The 13,469-nt window shown below is 39.5% G+C and overlaps 1 protein-coding gene across 13 annotated transcripts in view; it reads right to left on the reverse strand.

Annotated features, from left to right (window-relative positions):
* The window catches only part of CADPS2 (calcium dependent secretion activator 2), a 396,201-nt gene that overhangs the window by 75,217 nt on the left and 307,515 nt on the right, over positions 1-13,469 (reverse strand). For 8 of the 13 annotated variants that reach the window (XM_089524383.1, XM_089524376.1, XM_089524374.1 and 5 more), the window contains 2 exons: positions 825-966; positions 565-684 (listed from right to left, as the gene is read on the reverse strand). In XM_089524383.1, coding sequence (XP_089380509.1) covers positions 565-684; positions 825-966 — 262 coding nt within the window. The remainder of the gene's footprint in view (positions 1-564; positions 685-824; positions 967-13,469) is intronic. The other 5 variants (XM_089524382.1, XM_089524381.1, XM_089524380.1 and 2 more) reach the window with 1 other exon arrangement.

Below are 13,469 nucleotides of genomic sequence, written 5' to 3' on the forward strand. Positions count from 1 at the left end.
ATCCTGTTCTGTACTATTTTTTTTAAATAGAGAAGGAACCAGAGACAGGCACAGGGTAATAACTGGAAACTCAATTCTATTAATGTTGGAAGCATGATGTGAAGTGTCTCATAAAAGTCTCATAAAATAATGCAGCCAATTGCTGCTATTTGCTATTTTCAAAATTCTTTGGCACATGCAGGGGATTAGTAATAGCATGCCAAAACACAAAGAGCTATTGACATTTTAAAAACCCATACTCAAGTACAATAATGTAAAGTGTTTCCACACTGCTTATTAACTAAATAAGTGCAATTATGTAATTAAGGGTGATGACTGCTAAGTGTACCACAACAAATCCTTGCCTAGTTAATTTTAAGCAACATCCTACTGAGATTTTACACACCAAAAAGCACAACCCGATGACATTCCATGCTTGGCTCTCAACCAAAAAGCTCTAATTTCCAACCAATGATCACAAACACCATGCAGTCCAAATACAGCTGTACATGACACCAGCAAGGCCGTGCAGAGCTGAAACACACACACACACTCAACGTTTAAAGATCAATCAAGAATACACACGTGGAATCATATAAAGAAGCCATCCAGGTTGGTGTAGAAAAACTAGGGATCTGTGGAAGATTAAGAGGCAAACTTGGAACTTTTGGAAGAGCTACATTGGGAAGACTGTTGGTGATGGTCCTGTGAAAAAATAAACAATGCAGGAGTACAATAATACAAAAGAAGAATTAAAAAAAAGGAACATCAAGGAGTACTACAAACCAAATTGGGGCTCAAGATCTTATTGGAACGGTGGGCTTCGGCCTTGTGGAAACACTTACTTGACTGGCTGCCATGACTCTTGTTCAAGACCTCTGTGAAGGGACTGGGCAATGGATGATTCCATGAGATCAATGTAGCGGATGACCAAGGGAACAAAAACCTCTTGCAAGTGCTTGTGAAACTTCCCATTGCACAAAAGTGCTTGAAGAACAGAGAGAAAAACAGAAACAAAACAAAGAGTTTGCAATTACTTACCCTACCTTTTGTTACTACAGGCCTAAGATGAAAGAATGTGAAATTATTTATTTTGTGTTCTGGCATAGGTTACATAGACTTTCATTGTGAATACTGATATATCTGCTTGTAATTCTGCTGTGAAGTCATCATAATAACAATACCATGTTGCATGACGTTGGTCTGCCAGTCACTAACACACTTCTAACCAAATGTATTCAGGTAGTGAGCTCACACTTTGGTGTAACTAGTCTCAAAAGACTCAACTGTGGGTATTTTGTTTTGGTGAAGGAAAAAGGATGTGATATAGAAAGAGACCAGTAGATCATCTGGACATGCCTTTGAGTCTTCTTTTGGGGCTGATCATTGATACTGTTAGTGAATATGCTTAAATTAAATGGATTGCTACTAGAGTAGACATACTGAATCAATGGAACTTGCTAGGTTTTTGCTGATTCAGCGGGTCCACTCTAGCTGAGATTAAAACTTGGATTTTGGCTATTTTCAAACCCAGAACAATGAAACCCTTTGAATTATAGCTGCTGTGATATTGGGAAGGAACTGATGTACCTTGAATCAATGGATCACACTATGTCACTTAACAAATCTTAATCAATAATAAAACATTAATAAATATAAACGAAAGCATGCATTTAATTGATTTTTATAGGCTGTAAGCTAGGATTTGTTTAGGGTAGTAGCCAATCTTGCACATTTAATTCAGTATTTGATAGGTGCTAGTAAAAAGAATGAAGATATCTAGTAAAGAATGCAACTGTTAGAACTTACTTCACCATCATGGACAGAAACATGTACTAGACTTAGCAATAACTTCTGATTTATCTTTGGGCTCAGGCTTATGTGCTTCCCCCTTCTCCACAACTGCAAGAAAATGGTTGGAAGCTTGCAACACCATTTTCAAACAACTACAATTCAGAGCTACATGTAAATGCTAAACCATGCTCAATCTTACATTTGGTTCATTGAGACAACTTACCTTCATAAACTACAGTATGAAGTGGTCTTATTAAGACTAATGAGAATTGTTTATGAATTGTTAAAAATAGAACTGATTGATTCCAACTTCTCTCTCTGCTACATCAGGAGAGGAGCACGAGATGACAGCATGTAAGACTGAGTTATCTCTGGTTGCAGCCATGCTCTACATACTTTGACAAGAGATCTATACAGTTAACATCATTCACAGTGGATGAGGTGGAAAACAGGAAAACCCTAGATTTTTTTTTGTTATAATTTGGAACTTTTGAATACATTCTCTTAGGATTACAACACTTAAACACATGTTGTTTCAGGAGTTGCTCAAATATTACAGGAAATAAATCTGGGCTGAAAAGATGAAGCAACAGCTCATCTAAGCCAGAAGCACCTGAGCAGTCAAAAGCTTGTCCCTGAAGCAAAGGAAAGAGAAATGAAGTTTGAGAAGTCTGGCTTTTGGCAACTGATCAGCTGCAGAAAAAGCAGGATTTAATGGGTGGCTTATGTACTTTTTATCAATTTTAAATGGAATACTGTGGCCCGTTACAAACGGGCCTTAAAGTGCGCGCTCCATGCGTGCTAGGGTTAGAAAGGGGTGCCCTTTCTGGATGCCCCCAATCCTAGGATGCGTGGAGCGCGCACAAAAATGGCGGCGGCCGTTCCACACAGCCGCCACCATTATGACGTCACGACTGCGCCGCCTCTATACGGGGCGGCGCGGATGTGACATCATCACACCGCACCAGGGCGCATAGTACGCCCCTTCCCCGGCCGCAAAAGGAGCTCCGAAATGGAGCTCCTTTTGCCGTTTGCATCGCTGGGCGCAGCCTTCAGACGACTGCGCCCAGCGACACAGAGGAGAAAGGGGCCAAGTGGCCCCTTTCTCCTCCTCCCCGCCACCGTGGGGTGTCCTTGGAGCTTGAAGCCCCAAGGACACCCCTTTCCAGGCTGCGGGGAAGGGGCCTTTTGCCGCTTTCCCGCAGCCTGGAAAGTGGCGGATTGGGGCCTCAGCGGCTGCCGCTCTGGCCACTGAGGCCCTGATCCGGCAGGGAAAGGGGTGGGTGCAGGCCGCCGCTTTTCGGCGGTCTGTAACACGCCATAGTCAGCATTATGATTTCTTTAATTGTGTTTTAATATTATAACCTAATCTGTTTTTATGTGTGCCTATTTTTTTAACCTTGTGAGTATCCTCAAGTACCTGTTTTGGGGGAGAGAATGCATATACATGAAAAAATAAATAAGAACAAAATCACACAGATGCTTCTGCTCTTTGTGGCAGGATTTAGTGCAAAGGATGGGAAGTTACTTTTTGGCCTAAAGTTACCACATGGCAAGTGGTCAAACTGGCTGAGGAATTCTGGAGTTTTACTCCAAAAAGTAGATAATTATTTCTAAGTTCTGGTTGGGCAGCATTTGCAGCTATTGCACTTCAGTCCTAGGGTGTGTCTATAATGCAGAAATAAGGCAGTTTGACATCACTTTAATAGCAATAGCTCAATGTTATGGAATTCTGGGATCTGTAATTTTGTGAGAACTTTGTCTCAGAGTTCTGATGCTCCACCAAGCTACAAATCCCAAGATTCCATAGCACTGACCCATGCAAGTTAAAGTGATGTCACATTGCTTTATTTCTGCAGTGTGGCAGGAGCCCTAAACACAGTGACTCAGTGGTGTTTCTGATTTCCACCAGATTCATTGCAGTGTACTCTTGGGTAAGTACACCTGAGTGTTGTTATAGTGGTCCATCCCTGTTTTACGTGTTTCTGTAACATTTATATGGAAGTGTTAATTAAAGCAAGGTAGTCCCATTCCCAAAACAAAACAAAACTGGGTCAGAATTTCAACGATCATTAATTTAATGTTGGTATTATACCTTTCTTTCTTTCTTTCTTTCTTTCTTTCTTTCTTTCTTTCTTTCCTACTGTTAGCAAAGCATGGTTGCTGATACTCTTAATTCTGTGTGTCACATTCTTCTAGCTGCTGTCCAGGCACTGGTGACCATTGTTCATATAAAAAAATCTCAAGTGCCAGCAAATACTAGGGTTCTTCCTGCTACAAGACGTCACTGACTTCTTCCTCTTCTGTGTCCTCTCATTCCCAACCTCTCCCTGAACCGAGTCACTTCATGAAGCCATTCTTGGCTTCACGGCCATGTGGGACCTTGATCCAAGACCTTCAGGGAACTTAACTCAGGAAACAGATGTGGCATGCAGAGAGGTTGTTCACTCCTACCTTGCCTCAACTTGTTTTTTTGCTTTTTCCTGGCTCAAGTAACTATATTATGCTATGGCTCTTTTCCTTAACAACTCTTATGAGCGTGTTAACTAGCCTATGTGAAAACAAGGATACATTTCTGTGGTTACATACACTTGTTTTGAAATCCATGAGCCTTGCAAAGTTTCCAGGTTAAGAAGCAGTCTGTCTATGCAACCCCTTAAATGCATATTAAAATGCTTTCTTCTTGATAATACATTTTTTTAAAGTCCTATTTTAACTTCACTGAAATGTGAAAATTGTGTTCATGGTAGAAGAGAGTAGGCCTGTGATGAAAAGAATCTTTACCTAACTGGCACAGCATATGCCTTCTATACACAACTGACAGAACTGGAAATTAAGATGTGAAAGATCAATATTTGAACTGTGGTGCATGAATTGTAGCTTGGATAGAGCTGAACAAGGTGGACTGATCCACCTTGGAAGGAATTACAAATAAGTGGTGGAAACATCACCCCTGGGAGACAACCATCTCTTGAGAAGTCATATCACGCCCACACACCACTGCTCATGTTTCCCTCAGCAGGGAATCACCTATTACCACCACATATCTCTTCTTCTTCTTCTGGGAAATGGTTCCATCAACAGAATGTGCCAAGGCTGCCTCCATTCTTCCTGAAGACTGAGACATTTGTCCTTGTTTTTGTGCTTCATCATCAATGATCAAGAAGAGAGTTTGGAACATATTATGTAGTTCCAAACATCCAGCATGGTTGCTGATACTTTTAATTCTGTGTGTCACATTCTTCTAGCTGCTTGCCTCCTGTGGGAATTGCCGTCACCCCTAGAGACATCCCATTTAATCTTCCAAGAAATCTGTTCTGATCTGTCTAAAGAAAAAGCTTCATCCTTCCTGATAACTTTCATCTACACTGCAAGGTACTGCATGTTCTCTTCTAGCAGGGAATCCTGCTTGCACTTGCTGCTGGTATGGCAAATGTTGCAGGTTACTGTACAGAACAGTAACTGCAGTTACTGTTCAGTCATCCCATATTGGCAGTGTCGAAGAACTCCAGGCCTGTTGATAAAGCTTCCCTGCAAAGCAAGCATGCAAAACATGTTTCCTTCACCCAGTTCTCTGCGCTCTTGTTTGCAGAGACTGTAAGCAGGTCATACAGAACTAGTAGTGCTAGTTCTGCCCCAACCAAGTCAGTGAGTGAATCATTTCCTCTCAGCTGAAGCCTTCCCCCTTAGACCATGTGCTCATGCATAGCACACAGGCCAAATCACATAAAAAACACACAAGCATGCCTCCAAATAGTGCAGTCAAATAATCAGCCTTACCCTCATAAACCAAGCTCACTTTATTCTGTCTCTTCTATCAGTACTACGCAAAACACCAGTTTTCTGAGCGCCTGTTCATCAGTGTAATGAGTTTGTGAATCATGATATACTGGGACCAAAAATTTGCAGTTACCATATATACTTGTGTACAAGTCGACCTCATGTATAAGTTAAGGGAAGGTTTTAGGGCCAAAATCATGTATTTTGATATGACATGTGGATAAGTTGAGGCTAGCATTTAGTGGACAGCAGGTTTTAACATTGGGTTGGAAGTGGAAAAAAGGGCTGTTTGGTCATCAGAAGAAATGCAAAGAGGAGGACGATGAGAATAAAAGGTTTTAAGATTTGGTTGGAAGCGGGAGGATAAAAAGGTAGCTGGATTGTCAGGGGAAATGCAAAGAGAAGGAGGAAGATGCAAAGGTTTTTAAGATTGAGTTGGAAGTGGAGGGGAAAAAGAGTAGCTGCATTGTTAGGGAAAATGTGAAGAGGAGGAGGAGGATGCAAAAGAGTTTTAAGATCGGATTGAGAAGGGAATCATCACATACACACTCACACACTTTCCTGCCTTGCAGCTCTTTCAGCAATCATTGCTGAGGCACAGAGAGTGGGACATCGTGGCTGCTTTTTAAAGGATCTTTATAAACCATACTACTGTTTGTTTGTTTGTTTGTTGTTGTTCTTAACTGCCTTCCAGTTGATCTCAACCCATGGTAACTGTATTGGTCTATATATTAGTCGCCCCTTGATTTCAGAGTCAGTTTTTGAGCATAAATTTCTTGTCTTATAATCAAGTATATATGGTAATCTTTTTAGAACAACACTAAACTAGCTAAAGTGGTCATTTAAAGTTAGATTATCTGTCAGTGTCCCAAACAAAAAACTCTTATCATTGTTTGTCCAATATAAGTAATTGTTTATTATAAGCATGTTAAGCAAAAATGCAATAGTCTAGATTTGCAAGTCTACATGCAGGGATTTGCACACTCCATGTAAACATAAGCCAATGTATCTTTTACATAAAATGGACAGATGTGCATCAGAATTTTATCTGATGAGATTTATCTGCATCTCTTATAGTCAAGTAGGAAGGATTAATTATTAGAAGGCAACATTTTATTTATCAAACTGGAACTCTCCCTGAAAGCCAAGAGAACTAATTGTGGCTGTTGTATTTTGCCCACATCATGAGAAGAAATGAATTATTAGAAAAGACAATGATGCTAGGAAAGGCGGAAGGCAGTAGAAAGAGAGGAAGACCACATATTAGATGGTTAATGTTGATCAGGAGGCCATGGACATGAGCCTGCAGGACCTGAACAGAGAAGTGGAGAATAATGGGACATGGAGATGTCTCATTCACAGGGTCACTATGAGTCAAAGCTGAGGGCAATTAACAACAACAACCAACAACAACAAACTATCCACAGAGATCACTGCCGCAGTACTGAAAATAACAATGGCATAAGAGTGTTTTCTCTCCTCCTTTCCCATCTAGCTAATTGGCTCAGCTGGAAGGCTGGGGGCTGCACCTAAAAGGGGTCTGAATTCATGCAACTCACGGCCATGCCTACCTGTTCTGGACAGTTGTGCCGCCAAATGGCATAAGTGGCATACCTTTCCATTTATTTTGTCTATTCTTAATGTCTAGCTAGTTTATACACAATCTATAGTCAGGGAAAACAGAATTATTGTGCTGACAAAATTTCATTGATGCATTGCCCCTTAAACCATTATGGATATATACAGAGATCCACTAATTGTTCTATGAAAGAATAATTGAAAGTGTTTGTAGAGAAGAAAAAAAATGAAAAATGACTTTCTGAAGCTACTGTTTTGGAATTAGAGGCAGGGTCAATAAAAACCTGAGAATAATGCGCTATGGAAGATTGATGCAAGTCAAGGTTTTCTTTAGGCATTTTCTGAAAAAGAGGGCAGCTGCTCCAAATAATTATAATATCCTGTGTGAAATGAAATAGCTCTTCTTCTGAATCTGCATCATTTCCTAAACAAAATGTTAACATACTTGGATCATCCACTGAGAAGTACCTTTCATGCAAGCACTGCTGAACCAATACTTTTGTACAACTTACATTCATTTCAGGGATACTTATGTGGGAAAAATTTCAAGTGGATTATAGATAAAGTTGTTAATTCAACCAAAATCTCATTTTGCTCCAGATGCTCTCAGTCTTGGGAGAAAACGATTTAGTGGCAAAAATTGATTACAGTGGGCCCTTGTTATCCATTGGGATTTGGTTCCAGGAACCCACCCCTCGTCCCCCGTATATAACAAAATCTGTGGATGCTCAAGTCCCATTAAATAAAATGACATAGTAAAATGGTGTCCTTTATATAAAATGGAAAATTAAGGTTTGCTATTTGGAATTATACTTTTTAAAAAAATATTTTCAAGCTATGTATACTTGAATCCATGGATAAAAAAATCCATGGATAAGGAGGGCCAATTGTAATATGACCACCTAAATAAGCTATTGGAAAGATCACATATTTCTATCAAGAAAAAGAAAAATCAGGTAAGTGTAAAATAATGCAACATGTGCCATGACAATTAGCTATCCCAGAACTAGTCAAGCTTTGAGGAGAATCACTTAACTCAATATGACAAGTTAAGCATGACTAATAGGTCTCTGTAATCAGGATTCAATAGGATGGTTCCACTGAAGGAACTGTTTGTGTTCCCCACTTGCTTGCAGCCTCCTGTGCCCCCTCAAATCCTGCTCCTGAAGGAGACCTGTCAGAAATATCTTTCATTGGCAGACAGGGCTGAATGAGAAGAATGTTGTATCACATTAATGTTCAAGTGCTAGTGTAAACTAGAATTAGGCATCCAAAGCTAAGTGTGGATTCAACCCTAAATCTTTAAAGAATAATTAACATGGCCAGTAACAGTTACTAGGCATACAGAGAAAATTATGGCTTATCCCCTATTTTTCCCCATCTGATATATCACTACTGATCAGCAGAGGTTTTGCACATTTAGAACTGCTCATTCTGTGAAACATGTCCTGAATGCTTCACTTAGGGGAACAGAAAAAGGCAAATCCAAAGATCTGCTCTCTGCACATGTCATGTGCAGCTTCTGTGTCCAGATAAGCTGACTAACAAGTATGTATGGATGCACATTATCCACTGCACAACATCCAGCTGAGAAGATAAATGTTCTCCTCTCTCACTTGATCTAGATGTGAATGTATATTCTGTAACATCACTATACAAAGCTTGGTGAAAGAAATGATGGCAACAGACACATGGAAAATGGATTAATAAATTTCAATTAGAAAATGGTTTAAACTGTATATAAAAGAAATACATACTTTTTACATTTCAGGGTAATAAAGGCTACTACAGTGCACCTGCGGCATACGCCAGCACAATATACGTAGCTTCAAGCTTACGCTGAAGCTGCGTGGCAATAAAGTGTATGGTGCACACGCTGCCGCAAGCACACACCTCATTGTTTTCAGTGGGGTGTGAGCATATGCAGAATTCCCCTTACATGGGGAATCCAGAACGGATCCCTTGTGTTAAGGGAAGGGCCCAATGTATATGTACCTAGAACTTGGAAAAGTAACATTTTTGGATGACAGCTTCCAGAACCCTCCCAGTAATCATGCAGGTTTGGGGATTCTGTGAGTTGTACTCTCAAAAGCAACTTTTCCAATCTTTGTGTAATTTTGACATAATGAATTTGATTTGATTCATCTAGAATGGAGTGTTTTGTATCTCCTATTACAGTGGACTCTTGATATTCACTGGGTTTGGTTCCAGGATCCCTGTAGATACCAAAATCCATGGATGCTCAAGTCCCATTATATAAAATGGCAAAACCAAGGTTTGCTTTTTGAAATTTATTTTTTTTAAAAATATTTCAACCATGGATGATTGAATCCATGGATAAGGACTTGTGGATATGGAGAGCCAACTGCATATGAAAGCCTTAGGGGCCCAGGTAGTGGTTCTTCAAAACTATAGCGCTCTCTTGCTCTCTCTAGATAGATAGATATGAAGCAGAGCACCAATAAAACTATTGTGGGTAGATATTTTTTACAGCCATTCAAAATGTTATATTTTAGAAGTCAAATCTGGAAGCAGTAGCCATCTAGCATTCAATGGTTTGATACATAGATAGATAGCCGTCAAGGATTACATGAAAATAAGCTAGTGCATATTCATCTAAACAAATGTGTATTACATAAATTACAAATATTACTAAGATGTCAAATTGCAGCAATTGAGCTATGACACACTGTGGACGAATGCTGTTAAACAAACTGTGCAAAAGGCAAGGGAAGCTGGAACACACACATGTGCATTACCCCAGAAATTTCTATTATGGCAGTTTCAGTTTTGAGAACAACATTACACTCAAGTTCATGAAATATTCTTGTGTATTAAAAAAGATAAATCCCTTTCCAGGTTTTCACTCATACTGGATACATCTAGAACCTCTGAAGTTTTAGAGTTCACTAGAAACTCTTCAAATAGAACAACATGCAGGTGTCAACTCTCCACCGTTCAAAGAATGAAGATTAACCTCACATACAATATGATAACCTAAGAGTACATTTCAAAGAAATCTGAAAAATTATTGCTGATATTGGCCTCAGTTAGAGAATAACCCAGTGGGATTTCTACCTCTTCATTTCCTAATGAGCTTTTTGATAATGAGAGTTGACTTTAACAGTCACTCTGGGCTCTATTATGGCTAATTTGACTCCACTTCACTCTTCTTGTTAATTATTAACACTTGCCCTTTTATCCTCAGGAGAACACAATCTAGTCCTTCCCCCCTTTTTAGATCTGTACATCTCATTTTAAAAAGGCAAAAGTCTTCACCAATGGATCTGAGCTCTCTGGTTCAGCCACAGCATTTAAAAGTCCTCATAAAACTCACACCCAATACTACACACATATGGTGTTCTTGCAGATGATCTTAATGAGTCAACTTTGCAAAGGAGTTATTAATTATGTCTTTTTACACAATGGTCATCTGCCATGTGGTTGAATTCCATGAGACATGTGGGTGATCAGGAACACTTCCAGACAAGCTATTCCTGGCACTACTGATTCAATGATATTCTGAAGCTACTCCATCTTTTCCTCCTTGATATATATTTTGTACAGTAGTAAGAGAAAAAGAGAATGAGGGTTACAAATGGAGTTGGGTGGGGGGAATCATGCATGTTTTATGTCAAATTCTATGAATGAAGCACTGCTAAAGCAAAAGCAGCATCCTGGAGAAATACTAGGAACCAAAGTTTTTGCTATTCTGTGGTGAGGAAAAACATTACATGCTACAGTTACCCAAATGGCTTCCCCTTATTTATCTTATTTATATTCCATCTACTCAGTGGCGTGCATGGCATTTGCAAGTGGTTTCCCTCGCTAGAAAGGATCACACTGTACACCATAGTCTGACCAATATGGAAAGGTGGGTGCAGATTTTAAAAGCTTCTTCTTTTGAAGCTAACCACATATAAGCCACCACATACAGTGAGTGGGTCTTTGGTATCTGCTTTGGTTTGGTTCCAGGACCCCCCGTAGATACCAAAATCTGTGCATGCTCAAGTCCTATTAAATACAATGGCACAGTGAAATGGTGTCCCTTATATTAAATGGCTTATATAAATTTCCAAAGGTTTTTGGAATTTATATTATTTTTGAATATTTTCAAGTTGTGGATGGTTGAATCTGTGGATTAAATATCTGTGGTTATAGAGGGCTGACTGTACATGTTACAAACCTCTACTTTTTTTTAAATAGAAGCTTTGGGAGAAAGGAATTTGGAAGCAGAAGGAAATGGAGTTTTAACCCTTTCCATGCCCAGCACTTTCCTACTCCAAGTCACCTCTCTTGAAATGGCATTTCTTGCATTAAAAAGGCATCAGGGCCATTAGCCCTGTAATTGTAATGGCTTAGGGTTCCCCCTCTGCAACACTTTATAATGTTGCTCATAATTGCTTCATTATGAAAATACACTTTCTGTCATTTTAATGAAATGTCTTCCTCCCTTGAAACGGTTTCCACATAATCATTTAAAGTAATTACATATTTAATTGGTTGAAGGCAAGGAGGAGTAGAAACCCATGCCTTCCAATAATCTTTCACAGCAAGCATTAAGTTGATGCTTCTGATGTGTCTGTTTGATGGGCAGCATTGCTAGTCTGAGGGAAAGCATAGTATTGGCATAGTTTATTCTGAATTTAAGACAAATCCATGTTATAGGACAGCAACATAGCTGCAGTCTTAAGAGCCTCTCTCTGTTTCTCTCAAATAAAGTGTGAGTGAGTGAGTTTGTGACTCTACCACCATTGGTATTATATTTCTGTGAAATTATATCACTGGTTTACAGAATGCTGAAGCCTTCACAGATGATGTTCCATGCTAGAGAACAAGGCAGGATGCCTACAACAAAATTACAAGGCAAGCTGGGAGAGACAGGGTCAGTGGGACTGAAACATTTTGGAGGACAGGAAATGCAGTACCAATGTAATTTGCTGGCCTTTTATTTGGCACATAATAATATACATTGCAATGGTCTTTTATGTTTTTGCCTTCCAGCTGATCATTCTGTGCAAAACTCTTGTCAGTGTTTCTCATGTTATAATGATCCTGTAGGTGAATACAAACCTAACAGGTGCTTTCCTAACGACAATGTTTGGATGAACAGATTTTCATGCAAGAAGCCACACACTTTTTCTTCATACACAGCACACACTTTTCCCTTGCACTAGGTATCGGCACTGACTTCTTGGTCTAAGAAATTTTACTGGCTGAGGTAAGTGACAAGATGTCAGCCCTTCCCTGTTCTATGTATAGAAACTGGATTAAGAGTTGAATCTTATTTGAATGTGGATAATGGCACATATCCTTCACCACATCTAAGCCAATAGTTGGTTTGGGTCCTTCAACAGAGCTCTGTTCTCCAGTAGAGGGAAAGAGCTGCAGATTTCAGAAGGAGCAACTGGAAGGCTGTTACTGCTGTTACCTAGATATAGCTTCTTCAGGTTATCATTTCATTCAGAATGACCCTGCCAAAAGCAAACCTAGAAATCTGTAATTAACCATACTTGCATTTTTGCCTAGACTGGGAATTTCTTATTACCAGCTTTAGAACCAGTCAGAATCCTTCAGCCAGGTATTAACCATGGTTTAATATCCTAGCTTGTTATGAACTTGGTAACCAAAGGTATGATTAATTAGAATATAAGATACCAGACATTTGGAAAAATTACATTTTTGGAATATAACTTTCAGACCTCCACTTAACATGGTCATTGAGTCCATGAATGTATTTGGAAAAGAATGCTTAAAGAGCCACATAGAAATAACTGTGGGATGCAAACAAAGATCAACACAAATTTCAGCCAAGGAGGCAGGCTTACTTTGTATTGCACCCCCGGAATATTCACTACTGAGTTACAAGGATTAGAAGAGATTTCATTATAATCCAGGTAAAATTACTTTTATCTAGGTTTACTGAAATCATGGCAGGGTTTTTGTGGGGTGGGGTGGGGGGAGATATTTCAGCTTATATCTTATAGACCAATAACTACCCATGCAACAAAACTACATATTTACTGTGAAGAAAGTTCCTCTGAGGCTGCATCCACACTGCAGAAATAATCCAGTTTCAATCACTTTCAGTGCCATGGCTGCATCCCATGGATTCCTTGGATTTGTAGTTTGTTGTGGCACCAACAAACTACAGGGAAGACTAAATGTCTCACAAAACTACAGTTTCCAGAATTCCATAGCACTGAGCCATGGCATTTAAAGTGGGCAAACTGGATTATTTCTGCAGTGTGGATGCAGCCACTATGTATCAGGGTTTACTCCCATGTAAAAGTGTCTCGGAAGGCAAACATCAGTGAATTTGATAGCAAGCGGGAATA

This window comes from Sceloporus occidentalis, unplaced genomic scaffold, assembly GCF_023333645.1.
Source record: "Sceloporus occidentalis isolate IW3139 unplaced genomic scaffold, rSceOcc1.0.p SCAF_5, whole genome shotgun sequence".
NCBI lineage: Eukaryota > Metazoa > Chordata > Lepidosauria > Squamata > Phrynosomatidae > Sceloporus > Sceloporus occidentalis.